General features: G+C 36.4%; 1 protein-coding gene across 9 annotated transcripts in view; it reads right to left on the minus strand.

Moving 5' to 3' along the window:
- TBC1D23 (TBC1 domain family member 23) overlaps positions 1-21,454 on the minus strand; it is a 57,845-nt gene that overhangs the window by 17,951 nt on the left and 18,440 nt on the right. For 2 of the 9 annotated variants that reach the window (XM_086410246.1, XM_086410236.1), the window contains exons 2-11: positions 20,320-20,431; positions 18,420-18,525; positions 16,905-17,109; positions 12,695-12,818; positions 9,850-9,974; positions 9,712-9,758; positions 8,791-8,894; positions 7,318-7,440; positions 5,944-6,036; positions 1,618-1,788 (exon numbers count right to left, since the gene is read on the minus strand). In XM_086410246.1, coding sequence (XP_086266372.1) covers positions 1,618-1,788; positions 5,944-6,036; positions 7,318-7,440; positions 8,791-8,894; positions 9,712-9,758; positions 9,850-9,974; positions 12,695-12,818; positions 16,905-17,109; positions 18,420-18,525; positions 20,320-20,431 — 1,210 coding nt within the window. Of the gene's footprint in view, positions 1-1,617; positions 1,789-5,943; positions 6,037-7,317; positions 7,441-8,790; positions 8,895-9,711; positions 9,759-9,849; positions 9,975-12,680; positions 12,819-16,904; positions 17,110-18,419; positions 18,526-20,319; positions 20,432-21,454 lie in introns of all 9 variants that reach the window. The other 7 variants (XM_086410296.1, XM_086410263.1, XM_086410306.1 and 4 more) reach the window with 5 other exon arrangements.

A 21,454-nucleotide genomic window follows, 5' to 3' on the forward strand; every position in this document is an offset into this window, starting at 1 on the left:
TGAAAAAAGCTTTCAAAAATATTTTGGGTTCTTTATTAAAAAGGAAATACAAAAGCAAGTAACACAGCTAATTATGAACAAATGACAGAATGTCAACATTTTACAAACTATTAAAAATTAATGAATCCAAGTAATGATAAAGACACAAGAAAGGTATCTGGGCAGTATTTACTGCCTGAGGAAGTACACACTATCCAAGACTTCCTGCTCCCCCACCCTCCAAAGTCATCTAACAAGACTCTAGGTCTAACCACCAGCTTACGGGAAATACCAGAGATAGAACCTGATAAACACCACTATGTGAATGCAACCAGCAAAATCCAGATTGTGGGTTTTTCCAAATAAACAGATGCAAGGAAAAAAAACTGGAAACAGAGCCGATAAAAAGAGACTTAAAAGATATTAACCAAGTGCAATGTCTTGTTTTAGATCTTGAGAAAATTAGGAAACTTGAATACTCATTAGATTTTTTATAATCAAGTATAGTAGTTATAATGTGATTATATCTTTACAAAGAATTTACAGTTCAATTCTCCCTACTTTTGAATTTGTTTGAAATTTCCATGTTAAAAATTGGGGAGGGAGACGGAATTCTAAATCCATATCAAGAACTCAAATTATTAAAAGAAGTCCACAATATTCCAAATTCTTGCCATCTGACATCCTTTGTAATATATAGCTTGTTTCAGAGCATTTTTAGAATAGCTCAATTAAATTTATAAGTAAAATGAATTTGAGTCCCTATTTCTGTTATTCTGTTTAAAGTAATAAAATATCTTTACTCCAGTAAAGCATAAAATTACTGTATAATCCCTCTCCCAAATACTTTGTTCCCTTTCTGATTTTGTGTTTCAAGGATTGTCCTTTCGACTAATTTTCTCAAACCAGAGTCCCATTGAAGTGGATACAAATTGAGTGGCCTGTGTCTCCTCTCTTCCTGATTTCATAGTTCAGGGTCACACAAAATGAGGACTTTAATATATAAACTCCAAGGAATAACTAATAAACAACTATTTTTATAAAGAAAGAGCTGTCAGTGAGTGAGGCTTTGTAGAAAAGGTAGATGGACAGGGTGCATGAAATCAGTGATACAAATCAGTGTGTTAAAGACAACACTGGAACTCAAAAGGGAAAGGTGGTTAAGTGTCATAGACATATTCATGTATATTTATTCGATTTCAAAGTAAAGATATTAAAAGGAATTATATAGCAACTGTAAAAAGTATTAAGGCATGAATACGCACAGAGAACAAACAAAAGAATAATCCAGAAATGGACCCTGATGCATTGAAGAATTTAGTCTATTGAAGAGGTGGTACTTCAAATTGATAGCATAACTGGTTAGCTATTCAGGGAAATTTTTTTTTTTATTCCTACCTCATTTCTTACAGAAAAATAATTCTAGATGGTCCAGAAGATTTAAACATAAAAAATAAACCATAAAAGCATGTGCGAAAAAAATTAAGGAGACGACTTCTTGGCAAGACACAAACCAATAAAGTGTTTAAAAAAAAAAAGAAATTTAACAAGGTAGACAACAGCACAAAATTGCCTAGGAGAATTTCTTAAAGGTGACAGCAAAAACCAAAGAAAAACTGCAGTAATCTGTCAGCATACCTGTAAAAAGTGTGCAAGGACCATGTTCATATACATGTCTTCTTCCTCTCTGCCACTGCCCATGAAGCAGAGGTGCTCCCCACCAGCGATGGAGCCAGACTCAATGGACTGCTTCTGTGCTTCCAGCAGAGATTTTACAGACTGTGCAAACTCGGATGGATTTTGGAGCATCTGGACAATTAAAAAAATTTAATATGGCAAGCCTGTGTCTTTTATACATCTGCAAAACTTGAAATATTTTCCCGGCAGGCTGGGGAGAGAACAATTTTATACTTCCACCATGAAATTAAAAAAAAAAAAAAAAAAAAAGGCTCTTTTTTTTTTGGCTGTGCTACACAGCTTGTGGGATCTTAGTTTTCTGACCAGAGATTGAACCCAAGCCCTCTGCAGTGAAAGCTCTTAAGTCTTAACCACTGAATAGCCAGGGAATTCCTAAAATAAAGGCTCTTATAAATAAAATCCCTGGGATAAAAGAAATGTATATTAAATGTACCTATAATACATCAGAAAACAAAAGTTGACAATTCATGGAAAGATTAAATTATGCAAAGAAAATGCCAAGATAAAAAATGTTTTTGCTGTTTGTTGTCTAAATTTCAGTGTCTTCAGGGTATCATGACAAGAAAAGTTTAACAATGAGTGGAAGGGTCCATGACAAAAAATTCATTGAAACAAGCTATATTTTTTAGTCTCCACTTACATGGCAAACCATGTTATTTCTTAGAAGACAGTTAGAAATAGTGGAAGCATTTATCAGTACTTATTCTAGGTACTAGAGATATGACGATGAAAAAATTCATTTCTTACCCTCAAGAAAATAAGCATGCCAATAAATACCCAATTTGTTAAAACTGTTTTAATAAAAAGCACAGTGAAAATTCAAAAGAAAAATGGACAAACCACAGAAAAGCACTTTGTAAAAAAAAAAAAATACAAATTAACAGCACACTCAAAAACATATGTGCAGTATCACTAGTAATGACCACTGCTTTCCACTCATGACTCTTGTAAAATAGAAAATTAGTGATGTCTAATAATGCTTATGGTATAAAACAATCATTCTCACAGTTGTAAAGTATAAGTTGATACAGCCTTTTTAAAGGGCAATATGGCAGACTCTAGTAACAATTCTATATACCCACATTCTATATGCCCACATTCTATAGCCTATATGCTATAACTCTTACCCCAACAATTTTACTTTTAGGAGTGTATTTTACAGAAATATTTGCACAAGTCCACAAATGTTAACTACATTAACTACATGTTAACTACAGCATTGTTTTATTACAAGAAAAATGAAAACATTCTAAATGTACATAAATCAGGTGATAAATTGTGGTATATCTATACCACGGATCACTATACACCATTAAAAGGAATGTACTAAAATGAAAAGATGTCCCAAGAAACTGTTAAGTGAAAAATCAAATAGACAAAAAAAAGTGAATAAGAAATATGTAAATGTATGTTAAAGGTCTGGATGATTAAACAAGCTGACAGTAATTGTTAACTCTGGAGATACTCTTTGAGCTTTTTAAGAATAATCAAAGTTATTCACAAATGACTTGAATAATAAGCATAAAAGATGGACCATCTAGGTCCTCCAGGGCTTCCCAGGTGGCTCAGAGGTAAAAAGCCTGTCTGCCAAGCAGGAGACATGGGTTTGATTTCTGGGTAGGGAAGATTCCCTGGAGAAGGAAATGGCAACCGGCTCCAGCATTCTTGCCTGGGAAATCCCAGGGATGGTTAAGCCTGGCAGGCTATAGTCCATGGGGTCACAAAAGAGTCGGACATGACTTAGCGACTAAACAACAACACATTTAGATCCTCCAAGATGAATTTCATGCAAAGATGGGCTCGATAAAGGACAGAAATGGTAGGGACCTAATAGAAGCAGAAGATATTAAGAGGTAGCAAGAATATACAGAAGAACTGTACAAAAAAGCTCTTCATGACCAAGATAATCACGATGGTGTGATCACTCAACTAGAGCCAGACATCCTGGAATGTGAAGTCAAGTGGGCCTTAGAAAGCATCACTACGAACAAAATTAGTGGAGGTGATGGAATTCCAGTTGAGCTATTTCAACTCCTGAAAGATGATGCTGTGAAAGTGCTGCACTCAATATGCCAGCAAATTAGGAAAACTCAGCAGTGGCCACAGGACTGGAAAAGGTCAGTTTTCATTCCAATCCCAAAGAAAGGCAATGCCAAAGAATGCTCAAAGTTACCGCACAATTGCACTCATCTCACACGCTAGTAAAGTAATGCTCAAAATTCTCCAAGCCAGGCTTCAGCAATACATGAACCGTGAGCTTCCAGATGTTCAAGCTGGTTTTAGAAAAGGCAGAGGAACCAGAGATCAAATTGCCAACATCCGCTGGATCTGCGAAAAAGCAAGAGAGTTCCAGAAAAACATCTATTTCTGCTTTATTGACTATGCCAAAGCCTTTGACTGTGTGGATCACAATAAACTGGAAAATTCTTCAAGAGATGGGAATACTAGACCACCTGACCTGCCTCTTGAGAAACCTATATACAGGTCAGGAAGCAACAGTTAGAACTGGACATGGAACAACAGACTGGTTCCAAATAGGAAAAGGAGTACGTCAAGGCTGTATACAGTCACCCTGCTTATTTAACGTATATGCAGAGTACATCATGAGAAACGCTGGGCTGGAAGAAGCACAAGTTGGAATCAAGACTGCTGGGAGAAGTATCAATAACCTCAGATATGTAGATGACACCAGCCTTATGGCAGAAAGTGAAGAGGAACTAAAAAGCCTCTTGATGAAAGTGAAAGAGGAGAGTGAAAAAGTTGGCTTAAAGCTCAACATTCAGAAAACTAAGACCATGGCATCTAGTCCCATCACTTCATGGGAAATAGATGGGGAAACAGTGGAAACAGTGGCTGACTTTATTTTTGGGGGTTCCAAAATCACTGTAGATAGTGACTACAGCCATGAAATTAAAAGAAGCTTACTCCTTGGAAGGAAAGTTATGACCAATCTAGATAGCATATTCAAAAGCAGAGACATTACTTTGCCAACAAAGGTCCGTCTAGTCAAAGCTATGGTTTTTCCAGTGGTCATGTATGGATGTGAGAGTTGGACTATGAAGAAAGCTGAGCACCAAAGAATTGATGCTTTTGAACTGTGGTGTTGGAGAAGACTCTTTAGAGTCCCTTGGACTGCAAGGAGATCCAATCAGTCCATTCTAAAGGAGATCAATCCTGGATGTTCTTTGGAAGGAATGATGCTAAAGCTGAAACTCTAATACTTTGGCCACCTCATGCAAAGAGTTGACTCTTAAAAGACTCTGATGCTGGGTGGGATTGGGGGCAGGAGGAGAAGGGGATGACAGAGGATGAGATGGCTGGATGGCATCACCAACTCGATGGACGTGAGTCTGAGTGAATTCCGGGAGTTGGTGATGGACAGGGAGGCCTGGCGTGCTGCAGTCCATGGTGTCACAGAGAGTCAGACACGACTGAGCTACTGAACTGAAGACGAATGAAGGATGAGAAAGGCACACAGCCTACATTCAGGATGCAAACACGCTAGAATCGCCTTCTTCACCTATAGCACCTCAAACTCTCTGGGTTGTTTTACCTCCATTTTCCATGAAATTCCTCCTGACGCCACTGAGACCTTTCCACATGCCCTTTCAACCTTAGCATCAACTTTTTCAGATAAGTTAGGGACAAAGTTACTCCTCTTACTGTCTTCTCCATTCCTGAGGCTCTAAAAACCCCAGAAGGGCTTAAATAATGCCAGTCCCAGTCTTACCAAATGCTCTAAGCATCTCTAACAATAATTACTTCATCTATTCTTTCAATTCAAGTGATCCTAGGACAGTAATTTTAACAACTGAGGCCCTATATGCCAGAGACTACCCTTATTACATATTACTTTATTATATGCACAAGTACTCATGAAAAGGAGGCTTACAGTAAAAACTTTTAGACTAACTACCCAATCATAATAAGAGCTAATATTCACAGAGTACTTACTAAATGCAAGGCACTATGCCGAGTGCTGTATGAGGCAGCTCACAGTAAGAAGTTTAGAATTTACTGACATAACAATGGTAAGCAACAGTAAACCATACATAACAGTGCTCTCATCTACCCTTTATGACGCCAAGGGGGTGTCCGTGGTTAAAAGGAAACCTGAGAGCTACACTTGTATAAAGGCAGAGACTCCCTCTTTAAGTAGAAAGAAAAACATCCCCAAATCTGGTACATGTATATTTATTCATGGATTAAAGAAAAAAATCCATTTTCTCCATATTTTTTAAAAGTTTAAATCACATTTATACTAACCAGATCTGAATCTAAATGGAAAGCAGTCGATAAATGCCCAGCATTATACTGTTCTGCAGGACGGCAATCCACCACAAAGAACCGGACTCCTTCCTAAAAGGGAAACATTTGACATAATAAAATTTGCCAGGAGGAGCATATTTTACACAATATAATATTAACAACCAAAAAGGGGGGAACAAATGGATTAAAAAATGGATCTCACGTATAGTTAGGAAGTCCCATACAGTACAGACTCAAGAAAATATCCTCAAGATCTTAAAGAGTTGTACTCATTTTAAACAGTAGTTAAAACAATTTGTATATACTGTCCTTGACAAAAAGTCTTAAAATATATAACAGGAAGAATGTTAGTTTGGGCTATAAAACTAATTTGAATTTAGTAACTTAATGTGCATCATGTTAAACACTTTCAAAAACACTATACATGATATAAACACAGATGTAGATACAATTTCTATTTCTGAAAATAAGCCCACAAACTTATCAACAATGTAATTCACATAAGGATTAAATAAATGTCTTCTGGGATGACAGCACGTTCTCCAATGCCAATCTGAACTGGAGTACACATGGGTCTCTTTAAACTGGATTACAAGCTATTTTTTTAATAATGGTTCTAATGAGAAAACCACACAAAATGCTTGTTTTAAAAGTATCTACTGTGAAAGGCCTATCTTCCCATGTTCTTTCCTCTTCTCTGCATCTTTGAAATACGTCCCACCTTTCAAATATACACACGTAATTAACTGCTGCACTATTAATAATAAAGAACTTATACTGAAAAAACTGGCTCATCAGATTTTCATAAATACAAAAGAGAAAAAATTATGGTATATCCTCAATTCTTTGTAAATGCCTTTTGGCATTAAACCATGTAATTCAATTATCTGCATGCTGCTGCTGTGCTGCTTCAGTCGTCTCCAACTCTGTGAGACCCCATAGATAGCAGCCGACCAGGCTCCCTCGTCCCTGGGATTCTCCAGGTAAGACACTGGAGTGGGTTGCCATTGCCTTCTCCGAATTATCTGTGTAAGTATCTAGAATTTAACTATGAAATAGTAAATTCACCCTTTCAAGTACTTTATATAACATTCAGTAGCCCTGTTAAAATTTAAAATAAGATTTTGCAATTTACAAAAACTAGTGTCAAAAATAATTAGTTGTTTGACAAATAAAATAACACACAAGCTGGCAGCTTAAAAATGAGCATATGCACAGGAGATTTAACACATTAATCATTCAGAAAAAGCAAAACAACTACATTCTTATAGTAAATTAATTTTGCGATAATCAACAAACATGGAGGAGACATTCATTCCTTGCATTTAAAGGGGATCATCCTCTAACAAACAGTGGGGTTTTTTAACTTACCCCTTGAAGCTGATTTGCTTGAAGGATCTCTGACACTGAGATGGCCAGGCAAAGAGCCTGACTCAGATCTGCATCGTCATCCTTAATTCCCAACAAAGTACTGCCAAACAGATGGTGATTATCCTGTGTGAAGAGGAATTTTTAAAACTTTATGAAGAAAAAAAATAAAATCAAGCTTCCCTCCTAAAACTATTCTCAATAGACCAGATAAAAGGTAAAATAATTATATAACATCTTTGAGTCATATGATTTAACTTATTATATCAAATTTCTAGGCTAAAAGCTATAAAAAGGCTACAAATAAAACCCATGTTTGAGTTCACACAAAATGATAGCCTAATTAAAAAAATAACACATTCTACACAGCTATTTTCTATACTATCACATACAAATAGCAAATTTTTAAATGATTACTCACATTTTATGCTTTAATATTGAATAAAAATTAAAATATGGCATAAATTATGTAATATGCTGCTAATAAAACCTGCTCTAATTAGCAATTGCTAGTGCAGTTTATTTACTATGTCTGAAGAATAAAAATTATTCTCTTAAAAGGCTGGGAAGAAAAGGATAAAAGTTCTTTTTCATCTAGTATCATAACCACTACCTTGCCATCTAACTTAGTCAACACTGTTGGGAACTGAGGTAATCTACATAAGGCAATTATTAAAATAACTGAAATTAGTCCTGAGAAACAAATTTCTTTTATAATTAGTTTTGAGGGAAATGTTCTTAAAAAGTTTCCATCACCTGCCTCCTGGACACACTATACTGAACCTAATTTAATCTCATCTTAATATTTCAGGGACATGATAACTTCCAACTAACAATCATGATGGTAGAATGCCTTAAAAATAAAAAAAAAACAATAATGTTCTCATGAGCACTTGAGGTCACAAATAGTTTATAAATGGTAATTCCATGCTGCCTCCATTACTAGCTTTAGAATCTAGAGTTTTAGTTTCTAGAAGTTCACAGCACTTGGACTTCTAATCTGATGTCATTTCTCTTGAAAGCACTTGTCTGATCTGAGAAAGGTTCAAGGTCTCCAGGGAGCTTAAGATACCCTTTTTTTGTGTAAAAGACAGCTCAGCATCATTAAAAGTTGGAGTTTTAACTTTAACTCCAGATAAAGAAGGCATAATGATACCTCCTCAGTCAGATTTCTATAACACAATTTTTAAAGTAAGGAAGCATTAATTTAAGAAATACCTTATAGTCAATTTTCTCATGATCAGAAATAATAATCAGAGGAGAGGTAAAATGGCTCCTAGCATATTTGTATACTATCTTTTTAAAATGTCTATTCCTCTACTAGGGAGAATATTTATAGTGAAAAAAATCACACAAAACTGTACAACACAGAAAGAATGACAACCTAGAGTATTTTAACTGAAGTGGATACAACATAAACAAAAAACAATGCACAAAATGTGAAATACTGAAAGCAGGTCATTCCTTGTCTGATACCTTTCTAAATGAAGCTGGTGTTTTACTGCAATAATACTGAGCCAGAGAGAAAAGGTCTTCTATATCTTCTAGATTCAAACTGGATGGAGTATTTTCCAAGAACTCTGAAATAGGATTATACATATATTATATTTTCAAGAAATTTTGCTTGTAAAGTATACAACATTAAACATTATATATCAAAGCTGGTTTATCTTAAACATTATAGTTTTATACATGAAATCTCAACAGTGATGCACAGAAAATTGCTTGAAGAGATGTGGATTTTCCTCAAAGGAGCTGAAACTCTTAATATAATCCTGCTATTAGTGACTGATAGTATCTGGCAATCAAATCAAATTCATTAGCCTTGATTGTAATACTGTGATTTATTTAACAAACACAAATGCCAGGGCCCCTGCAAATAAAAAATTACCAAGAAATGATTCCTGACTTAAGGAACTTTGTCTTGCTTGAGAAATATAAAGATAAATCATATAATGTAGTGAAGTAAACACTATAACACAGACAGTACAGTGTGCTGGGTACTACAGAAAAGAAGTAAATCTGTGAGGGCTGGAGTGGAGAAACCAAAAGGAGGATCAACATTTCAACAATGGAGATACTTACAAGAGTCGGGGATTCAAAGGAAAATTAAGGAAGGAGGGGAAAGGGAGAGAGAGAGGAGACCAGTTTATTTAAACCAAATAAACAGTGTACAGAAAAGAACTGAATGAGTGAAAAAAACATGTAAGGATGAATGAAGGTAGCAAATCCGGGGAGACCATATTTAAGGCCTGTATGTGGACAGTGTGTAAGATTTGAAGGGAACCTCAGATCTTCTAGACTAATCTTCTAAATTCACATAATGGATGAGAAAACTTGAGTTTTAGAAAATAAAGTGACTTGAAAACTGTTTTCTCCACATTAAGTGATACTTACGGATAACTTCTTCTTTGCTGTCAGACTCCTGCCCTAAAATGACTTCTCTGTAAAAGAGAATCACATGAATTTGAGTTAAATATTAACAGAGCACCCTAAGAACAAAGAAGAGAAAAATCCAGCCAACTTGATACTTACTTTGCATTAACAAGGATTATTAACATTAAGAAATAAATAAAAAATGGATCTGCCTGTTGTAGATATCCATCCCATATTGCCTGAGTGACTTCAATGGAACAGTAACAGGCAAAAAGGCTTCCAAGCTGTAATCAGGAAATGAAATGAGAAATATAAACCACTGGAAATGACTTGCTCTTTTTAAAGTATTGAGGCAAATGCATAAGTAACATTATAACAAACTGTCTGTACCTGATATTTACCGTGGACCTTAATTTGACTGTATGTAATCCAAAGGAAGACTATGTGGATCCAAGGCACAATGAAGCCACTGACCAGCTGTGTGCCTTAGGGCATGTCACTTATCCTCAGGAGCTTTACATTTCTACTTTTTTTTTTTTTAAAGGAATATTACCCATGCTCTACCACTACTGTGGTAAAGAGAAAGATAACTAACCCTTAATATCTAAAGTAACTTAAGTTAGCATGTATCTGCCACAGCATAATAACTAGCATAATTACCCATGAGCTCTATAAGGTAACTACTACAGTACTTAACTTGCTAAGAAATTGTGAAGATCAAGCATGGTAATTTCAGTTAAGAGCACCAAATGAAATTGTAATAACAATTTAAAGGCCAACTGTGCCCCAAGCTTACTTGTACATAATTTGAAACAAATGAGACAACACTGATGTCCTGCAAAAGGTTTCAAGAGCTCTATGGTTTTCTATGTCAATTAAAGAATTGTTAATGTATGTAAGTTTCTCTAGAGCCCAACTGTGTTTTAAATTGCATGAATTTAGGGATATTTTTAGATTATTCCATTTTTCTTAGATACAGAAACAATTTCATCTAGAGGTTTAAATTTAAAACATTTTTAATGAATAAAGGAAGCTAACAAGAACACATACATTTAGTGAATATTTTGTGCCAGGTACTAAATTACTGCTACATATCTTTCATTAAATGTCTCTTATTTTAAATATTCTCATGACAGGCTTTCAAAATAGACATTTTCCTCCCTGTATTATAGGCAGGAAAATAAACCTGTAAGAAATAACCTTCCTAACATCACAGAGCTAGTGAGTAGTGATACCTGGACTAAAAAAAAGGGCCTGAGACTCCATAGCTGATGTAACTGCTATTACAGTTGACCACAAACTTTTAAAGTATAATACATAATGCTTCTAATGTTTTTTGTAGTTGTTTAAAATTTACTATTAGAAATAAGGAAGATGCAAATACAAACAGACAAGGTACGGTCAACATTAACCTCACTTAGCCAAACTAAAGCTACCTCCGCATCATTTTCAGTGATGAGTTCTCAAATCACAGGAACTGGTTTTTCTTTATCTCATGATTGGAAAAGAAAGACTCCACTCCATAGACAAGATACTGGTAGCAAGAATGAACTATTTGGGAAACTGACAAAGAGAAACTGGTTGTTTCCATAACCAGTTAAAATCTACAACCAGCACTGAGTACTAATCCAGAGTTCTGGCCACAGAAACGGCATTTCTCGGCCATGATGTGACCAGAAAGACGTCTATGAAAATATTCAAATTCTTAAAAGAAAATTTCTTACTTCGATACAAATAAGTAGATTTAATAGCAACATATGAATCTCAGAGAACCTACAATTTTATTTTTATCAAAGTGACTAGACTGTAGCCAAGAAGGAACGAAAGAGCAGGTTCTTGAGGTTTAGTATGCTAGAGCTGAAACCAATTAGGGTCTCTAGGGTCTCACTGTCTACTCATCCCATCACCCTCTGAGATAGATCCTATTATTAGTCCCATTTTACAGATGAAGAAATAAAAGTTCAGAGGCTAAGTGTATTAAATAACACAGTTAATAAATGGCAGAAATGGAATCCTTTCTGAAGAAAAGTTAGGTAAGACATCATCGAGAAACATGTTAAAATTTTTGAATATACATATATTTTCTTCTGGAACCTAAACACTGTTTTAAAAAGACCTTCAAGCTACCCTATAAGAGCAGTTCTCAAAGTATGGTCTGAGGAGCCTTGGACATCTCCAAGAGTATTTACAGGGCAGTTTGTGAGATCAAAGCTATTTTCATACTAATACTCATATTTTGCCCTTTTCATATTCATTCTCTCACAAATGAACAACACAATTTTCCAAAGGTTACATGAAATATGGTATCATCACTGACTGAATAAAGAAATAGATATGAGAATGTACTTGCCTGTGATCTACCCAAACATCATGAGATCTGCAAACTTAAAAATGCCACTATTCTTCCTTTTTGGGAAATAGTTCATTTTCATTTAAAATATTTATGCTAACATGTATTGGATTTATCACTACTTCTAAACGAATACCTAAAATTTCTTAATTTCTAACCAATGTGATCCACATAAATTATGGATCCTCAAAAAATGTTGAGTGTAAAAGGTCCTGAGACCAAAAGGCTTGAGAACCACAGACCTAAAATAATAAAACTTCCCATTTAAAATATAAATATAGAATGACAGAGGACTGAGATGTATTTTATATTCTTTTGTATCAATCATTTGATAATCTTAAGTTATTTTCTTCGTGACTGTAGATCAATTCTCAAACACACTATCAACAATTTAATTACACGGTTTTAAAGTGAACTGATACATACCATATATATTTACATATATTTCTAAAACAACAAAGGCTAACCTTCGTATTAAATAATTTAAATGAAGAGAAAAAAAAAATCTTTGAAGTGCTAATAATTTTAATCCTTTGTCTTAAATAATAATGGTCTATAATTTAACACTTTTCTTTCTTTTGCTTTGGGGGGGAACTAACTATAGTTTCACAGAAAACTATTTTTCATTAAGTGTTCCTACTTTCACTTTATTACCCAGTTGAGTGCATAGGAGTCTGGAGTAATTTTCTTTGTATCAAGAAAAGAACAAAGCTCAGGTTCATGGTATTGGATGAGTAATCGGAAAAGATGAAATGGTCTCCCCTTCAGGGAACAATCCCTAAAAGACAAGAGAAGCAAAGTTTCTTGCATTAATAGGTCAAAACTGATCATATCAGTAACCAGTCTTCGTGCAATACCCTCCTCCCCTCCTTACCCCAGAGCATCCGACTTAAGAGCATTGGTAGCAAGCCTACCTGACGCAACAGGGGACAGACCTCTCTTGCTTACACCTAACATACCTGACCTGATAGGAAGAAATGGCACGTCTACAGCCAACTCTAGGAAGATTCTTTCCAGGTGAACCCAGGCAGCACTCAGGAGAAAGGACTACAGGGACCAATGAAAACAGAGGGACCACTTAGGTTATTTTGATAAGCTTTGGATCCCAAAGGGAGATCTGGAGAGCCCTGAGGAAGTCCAGCTCCCTTCTTTTTCTGCCAAATAAGAAAGATCTCCCAGGAAGGCTTCAGGATAGCTCCATAGTTAACGTACTCAATTAAGAATCCCTTCAGCAAAGCTCCAAGTCTGAAATGGCCACCGACGAACATTCCAAAAGAGTGGACCCAGAGCTGTGACTGGAAGTGGCCTGGATACCAGATGCTCAGAGAAAATCCCAGGAGGTGCCAAACACTGACCCTACTGAGTAACTATAATACTTCTTGCCTTGTTCCCTGGTGTCTAATAAATCTGTCTAATAAACCATTAAAAATGTACACAGCTCAAATTGCAGGCCATCTTAATAAAAGTCAGTTATTTACTGAGGAAACACCATGTGCCAGACACTACAATACAGTTTACAATGTTATCTTACTTTATCTTTACAAGCAACCCTATGAAAGATACTATTATCACCCTCAATTTACAGATGAGAAAACTGAGGCTTAGCTGTGGTCAAGCAGGTCAACCAAGGTCACGTAGCTAAGAAGTGATGGCATTAAGACTTGTACACAGAAACTGGGTATTAAACCACTATACCAAGCTACCCTCCCATATATGCAATTTAATATTTGAACTAGTGGTATTTTGGTAGATTTAGTCTTTAAAAAGCAAACTGTAAAAAAAAAAAAACCTGAAATAAGGTGAAAGATTTCATGTAAAAACATTAATGAAAAGCATTGATAAAGAATGTTTCAAAATGCTATTCAAGTGGGAATAATGAAAAATAATCTCTGCAAAACTAAGATCTAAGGTCAATGTCAGGATTTGGTATAACCATTCATCTACCATTTTTAATACTGCAGATAACAGGGAAGTTTTGTAGAAAAGGCCCTAATTTGCTAATTCAGATGTCCAAAGATAGAACTGGATTCATACTGACAAGACTACCTCCTCCTCTGTCTGAACACTTTCCCCACTCTATAAAGGCAAAACAGTAGATTGCTAAAACAAAACACAGAGACACAGTGGTAACGAAGACTAGGAACATACACTGTAAGGACAATTGCCTAGTTTGTGGGTCTCATCCTCGGAAAAAGTGGGACATCTCAGGGAATCAGCCATTGCAACAGCATCTATTCATTTAATAGCTGTGTACTGAAAGTTACTCTCCACTGCAAAGCAGTGTGCTTGACAGAATTCTACTCATGTTACAACTGACTCTCTAATAAGATATATTATAGTGGAGTTGTTTGAGCAACATTTTGTGGGGCTGAGCCCTATGCGGGGGTATTAACACTGACTCTGGCTGGAGTACAGTGTTACACGTGGAATTCATGGAAACAGTAACTGGAGTAACCTGACAAAGTATGTTACACAGCTCAGTGCAAACCTCTACTAGTAAACCTCTACAATACAGCCTTTACTAGTATCTACCACCACCAACATCCTGTAAAGACAAAGCTGGATCATCATGTCCCTTGCTATTACTAGTTCTGTTACACTGAGAGGTGGTAAAAATATAAGCAGTTGAGAGATTTAGTATAACACAGTCACTCAGTTGTGTCCGACTCTTGGCAGCCCTATGGACTGCAGCCCGCCAGGCTCCTCTGTCCACAGGATTTTCCTGACAGGAATACTGGAGTAGGTTGCCATTTCCTCCTCCATCAGTATAACAGAATGACTCCCAAATGTGAATTCTAGCCTCTGATTTACCATTAGCATAGCCCTGTATTCTGGCATCTCTAGGTCTGCTTTCCTTACATGAAGCCCTATCGCTTCAAGGTCGCACCCAGGTTCTCCACTCTGGTATGTATTAGAATTGCCTGGGAATTTAAAAATTGACAGGGTTATAATTGAAACATCAAGGGTCAGTATGTTTTAAAAGTTCTTTGGCTGAACAGACATTTCTCCAAAGAGAAATGTAAAAAAAAATCCCACTCCTAGGTACATATCCCAAAGCAATGTCCACACAAATATTTGTACACAAATGTTCATAGTTGCATTATTCATAACAGTCAAAAAGAATCCAGATGTCCAGCAACTATTACATGAGTAAATAAAATGTGCTATTTTATTTCATTGTACATACAATGAAATGTTACTCAGCAATAAAAAGAAATAAAGTAATGGTATTAATATATGCTATAAATACATACAGATGAATCTTTAAAAGACAATGCTAAGTGAACAAAGGTAGTCACAAAAGACCATATATTATAAGGTTCTATTTATATGAAATACCCACAATAGGCAAATCCACAGAGTAAGATGAGTAGGTGCCTAGGGCTGAGAGTACTGGGGGAAAAAGCAGTTGACTGCTAGTGAGTTCAGGGGTTCTTTTGGGGGTGACAGAAACATTCTAAAAAGGATTGTAGCTATGGCTGCACAGTTCTGTGACTATACTAAAAGCCATGGAATTGACATATTAAAGGATGAATTTTATATTATGTGAATGATATCTAAAGCTGTAAAAGAAAAAGAAAACAAAAACCAAAAAAAGTTGTTTAGTTGATTCTAATAAGCAACCAGGGTGGAGAAACTTGTAAGGTAAAGCACAAGTGTCCAATCAAACTTAGGTTCAAATCCTGACTCAGTCATACACCAGAAGTATAATGCTGAATAAGTCATTTAACATCTGTCTTTGCTTCAGTTTCTGTAGCTGTAAATCAGACATATCTGCCTTATAGTGGTCACTGTTTAAGTGAGAAAATACAAAAAGCACCCAAAGCTAACCCAGTGCTTTTCACATGAAAAGCAGGGTGGGGAAATGGCAGTCATTTAACTATCAAGCTCTAGAATAGCAGTCCTCTTACCTTAGGTGCATGCTGCAATCAACCAAGAAGCTCTAAATCTAAACAAACCTCACTGCATGGCTGGCCTCCTCAGAGATCTGATTTAATTAGTCAGGTATGTAAAAGGGCATCAGGATTTTTTAACCCCACCCCCAATGACTCTCCAGTACTCTTGCCTGGAGAATCCCATGGACAGAGGAGCCTGGTAGGCTGCAGTCCATGGGGTCTTGAAGAGTCGGACACGACTGAGCGACTTCACTTCACTTCCAATGACTCCAATGTGTATCCAAGGTTCACTGCGCAGCCCAACCACTGCTCTAGATTATGGTCAAAAGTTCCTTTTGGCACTAAAGTTCTGACTATCTGATCCATACCTGAGAACTACAAGAATTCTTTCTGAATTCCACCCCTCCTCCTACCCACCTCCCTTCTTCCCTGTACCTCTTCCATTCCCCCAAAACAACCCACCCATCTGTCTAGACTCAATTTAAGTGTCACTTTCCCAGAAAAGACCTTCCTGACCTCCAGGGTAAGTCAGGTCACCCCCACTGTACATTCCCATAGCACTCTGCATTTCACCTTCCTAACACTCAGTGCACTTCCAATTCCTTCTTCAACATCTGTATTTCTAGGACTATATTCCAGGCTGTAACCCCAGCACTGAAGACAGCAGCACTCCAAAACTTTTAGACACTATAATGTTATTTTTATAAGTAAAGAAATCAAAAGAGATATCATCCAAAAAGTATGAAAAGTTATACTGCATACATAAACTCTACAAGCACAAATTCTTAACTAAAGAATCCTTTAAAAAATATTTATAACCACAAAAATAAAGTCAAATAACAATTATGATTCAAACAACCTTAAAAATTACTTGAACCTTTTACTTTACCATCAAAATAAATCTAACAACTTTACTTCAAACTAGAACTTCCTTTATTTTACAGCTATAATAAAAAATCGTGTCTTACCTGGGAATGTACTTATTCATGATTGCATAAAAGCAGTTGTATAAATCACTGCGTGGCAGCTGAAGATGCACCAACGGTTTGAGGAGATGTATCCAGCTAAGGGTTGAGCTATACTTAATGTTACGGGATTTACAATAAAAGGTAATTACAGATTCAATATCCAAAAGTAATTGTGCTGCCTTCTCTTCTGGCACTGAAAGGTGATCTAAAAAATAAGAGTCAAAATTACCAAGGGGCTGCTAGACGCTCAGCTATTGGACAAAATACTTGTTTACAAAATATATGATACTATCTTACTGCATTTAGAGCATGTCAAGGACAAAATAAAACTACATAAAAATACATTTTTCCTTATACCTATTCATATTCACTAGCTATTCAGGATTTATTAGCTTAATATTGGACCTTCATATATGTTTCATATATATATATCATATGTGTGTATACATGAAAGTAGTGAAAAGTAAAAGTGTTAGTCACTCAGTCATGTCCGACTCTATGCGACCTATGGACTGTGGCCCACCAAGTTTCTATGTCTATGGGATTCTCCAGGCAAGAATACTGGGATGGGTAGCCATTCCCTTCCTCAGGGGATCTTCCCCACCCAGGGACAGAACCTGGGTCAGCCATTCCCTTCCTCAGGGGATCTTCCCCACCCAGGGACAGAACCTGGGTCAGCCATTCCCTTCCTCAGGGGATCTTCCCCACCCAGGGACAGAACCTGGGTCTCCTGCATTGAAGGCAGACTCTTTACCATCTGAACCACCAGGGAAGGGTGTGTGTGTGTGTGTGTGTGTGTGTGTGTAAAAGAATGCACAATGTGAAGCAGGAAAGTAGGTATCACCCACATTTCCGGAAAGCAAAAAAGCGTTTTCCAAATAACAGATTATAAAGACTATCCTCTGCCCCAGGAAGGGCAGCTGCCACTATGGCTTTGTTGAAGCGAGGGGAAGTGATTCATTCTCCACCACCCAATTCCCTATCCTTCGCCTAGCAATAATGTTTCTCTTGAGGTCGGCCCATAAAAAAGTCTATTTAGCCAATAATCTAACTAAAAAATGACAGAGAAACAAAAAGACACCAATGGACTATAGATGAATTAAAAAAGAGAACTATAAACCAAAATAATTTAATCTTCAAAAGACAGTGTGAGGGATTTGAAACCTATTCACCCATGATCTGTAACACGTTTTCTATAGCAGATCATGACTTATGACTTACAAAGAAACTTTTGGAATACCTCCTTTTAATCTGAGAGCTGTATACAATCATACAGATGGTCAATAATACAAAAAACAATTTAAAAATACTAAAAATCAGACACTCTTTCTTAAATGTTGACATTATTTCATAAGAATTGCCAAAGAGATGTTCTAAAACTATGCCCTTTCAATATATTCCAAATTCAACAAATCCCCAATTATAACAAGTTCATTCTACTAAACAGTGACTCCTCCATCCAAAAATTATTATTTGCAGAATTTATCACCGTTTGAAAACAATTATTAAACTTACCAATGAACTCCAGACAATCTTTGTGAATAGTGTTCTGTTCTGGCAGGTCTAAAATACCATCCCATGATGCCAAACTATCACCTTTTCCTGCAACATTTAGAGCAATCTGGAAGAAAGAGGAAAAAAAGCAGCTGGCTCCTTATGTTATTTCTCACTCTTGAAAAATACGTTATAATAATAATAGAGGCCTGGATTTAGGGATAATAATGTATACTTCAAAAATTACAAGTAAAATGTCTATATCAAATTTTACTATTTTATGTTAAACCAGTGAATAAAATGAATTACACAAAGTATTTACATAATATTTTACACATGTAAGCTTATTTCAAGCAAATATCATTAACGCTATAGAAAGAACCTTTGTGTCCCCTCCCCCAAATTCATGTATGTTGAACAAATTCCCGATGTTCTGGTATTTACAGGTGGGGCCTGTGAGAGGTGATCAAGTCTTGAGGGTAGAGCACTACATGAATGGGATTGGCCTCCTTATACAGAAGACCCTACTTAGCGCCCTTGTCCCCTCAACCATGTGAGAACACACTAAAGAATTACAATTCTTTTCAATTTAATAGTGTTATGGTTATTTTTAAAGTCTTTAGACTTTCATATTAAATATTTTAGTGCCCTGCCAAGGATTTGCTTTAAAATAATACAGTGCGTAGGGTGGGGAGAAAAGGATAGAATACTAATCAAATAAGATCAGCCAAATGTTCAGTTCAGTCACTCAGTCATGTCCAACTCTTTGCAACCCCATGGACTGCAGCACGCCAGCTTTCCATATCCATCACCAACTCCCAGAGCTTGCTCAAACTCATGTCCATCGAGCTGGTGATGCTATCCAACCATCTCATCCTCTGTCGTCCCCCTCTCTTCCTGCCTTCAATCTTTCCCAGCATCAGGGTCTTTTCTAAGGAGTCAATTATTTGCCTCAGGTAGCCAAAGTACTGGAGGTTCAGCAACATGGCCAAATGTTGACAACAGTTACAACTCAGTGATGGGTGCATGGGGGTTCACTAAACAAGTGTTTTTACATGAGTTTTAAATTTCTGTAACATTTAGAATACTAAGCACAGGTATAATTCCATTTCTGTTACATATATATATGTGCAGAGGGGAAAAGATAAGATGTGACACCGAGATATTACTATGTGTTTTACTTGTAAGTGGTAGATAACAGACGATTTTTTTTTATGTTATCCTTTGCTTACATGTTTTAACAATGGGAACTACTTAATAGTAACAAAATCTTAATTTAAAATTAAAAAATTATAATACACATGTACTAGAGAACAGCTGAAGCAGAAAATAGAGCAAAGGAAAATCTCCTATAATTCTAACACCCAGAGACCTATTTCCTCTCCCACCTTTTTAATTTGTTTTTTAAATATAGCCGTATCTGCAATTATATATCCTATTTTACTCATTGGTTGCACTTTCCCGTTTCACTGAATAATCTTCATAAACATAAATTCTAATGGTTACAAAAGGAAGCACTGCCTTTCAAAACCTAAATTATTAAATATACCAAACACTACAGGCACACGGGCTTTCCCTGGTGGTTCAGACGGTAAAATATCTGCCCGCAATGAAGGAGACCCAGGTTCGATCCCTGGGTCAGGAAGATCCCTTGGAGAAGGAAATGGCAACCCACTCCAGTATTCTTGCCTGGAAAATGCTATGGACAGAGGAGCCTGGCAGGCAACAGTCCACAGGGTCTCAAAGTGTCAGACACTAAAACTTTCCACTTGCACAGAAACACACACTTTTTTGATAAATTTTCTAAATGTGGAATGTGCATAACAGTATAAAGTCCTCTGCAACTAAGACAGCTGAAAATCAAAATTCTAAAATATTGTTCTTAAGTGATTACATTTTACTTGTTTTAGTTTCCAGTTACCTTCCAAACTTTAGCCCTCAGATCAGCAGGCAGTGGCCTCCCTTGAATTATATTTCTCAAAGTTTCAAGATCACAACCTCCTGCTTCCAGAGCTTCTTCAAGATCTTTTTCCCTGAAAAACAAGTCCTCTTTATTAAGATAAATTTTTGGTTTTTTTCCTTCCTCAGTACTTCCTCAATAAATATGGCCTATTAAAGGTTAGCCTGCATGCAATGCAGGAGATGCAGGTTCAATCCCTGGGTCGGGAAGATTCCCTGGAGAAGGAAATGGCATCTCACTCCAGTACTTTTGCCTGGAGAATCTTATGGACAGAGGAGCCTGGGGGCTACCGTCCACAGTGTCGCAGAGAGTTGGACACAACTGAGCCACAGTACAGACTAAGAAAAAACGGTTCTCAGCAGCCAAAATGCAATATACTGCATGTTGTTTTCTTGAAAGGAAATCTCAGGTTTCATATAGTCAATCTACTCTTATTTTACACTTAGTTCTAGCAAGCTATTTATCTGTTTTCTAAGATTAAAGAAATTTAAAAATAGTATACAGGACAAACAGTACTAAGAATTCACAGTAACAGTAATATTCATAGCAGTGATAATGACTAATACTTTCTGTAGGACTAACCTTGTGCCAGGCACTGTTCCAAACATTTCGTGTGTGTGTGTGTGTGTGTGTGTGTGTGTGTGTGTGTTTAATTCTTACAGTAACCCTATGAAGTAGGTTATATTACTGGTCCCAGTTTACAGATGCAAAAACTGAGGTAAAGGGAGGTTGTGTAGCTTATAGTCAAACATCTAGTAATAGCAGAGCCAGGATACAAATTTTAACAGCCTAGTTCTACAATTTATGCTCTTAACGTTATGCTCAGATTGAGGCAGGAAGGAGAAGCCATAAAATCGGGCCAAGAATTCAAGGTATGGGAATACTAGCACAAAACTATAGAGATACCATGCCCAGAACAGTGCCTGGCTTATAGTGAATAGTCAATAAAGGTTAGAGGAACAAAAAAATAATCTAATGGCATCCCTGTATTTATTATATATCAAAGCAAACTACAACCACATCAAGTACATTATCAAGTAAATAATCAAGCAGTTACATTTAGCCTACTATGTTTAAGGAGAAAAGCACGAAATAA

Source organism: Bos grunniens, chromosome 1 (assembly GCF_055505025.1).
Source record: "Bos grunniens cultivar Pamir isolate PY7600 chromosome 1, Bosgru_T2T1.0, whole genome shotgun sequence".
NCBI classification, from domain to species: domain Eukaryota; kingdom Metazoa; phylum Chordata; class Mammalia; order Artiodactyla; family Bovidae; genus Bos; species Bos grunniens.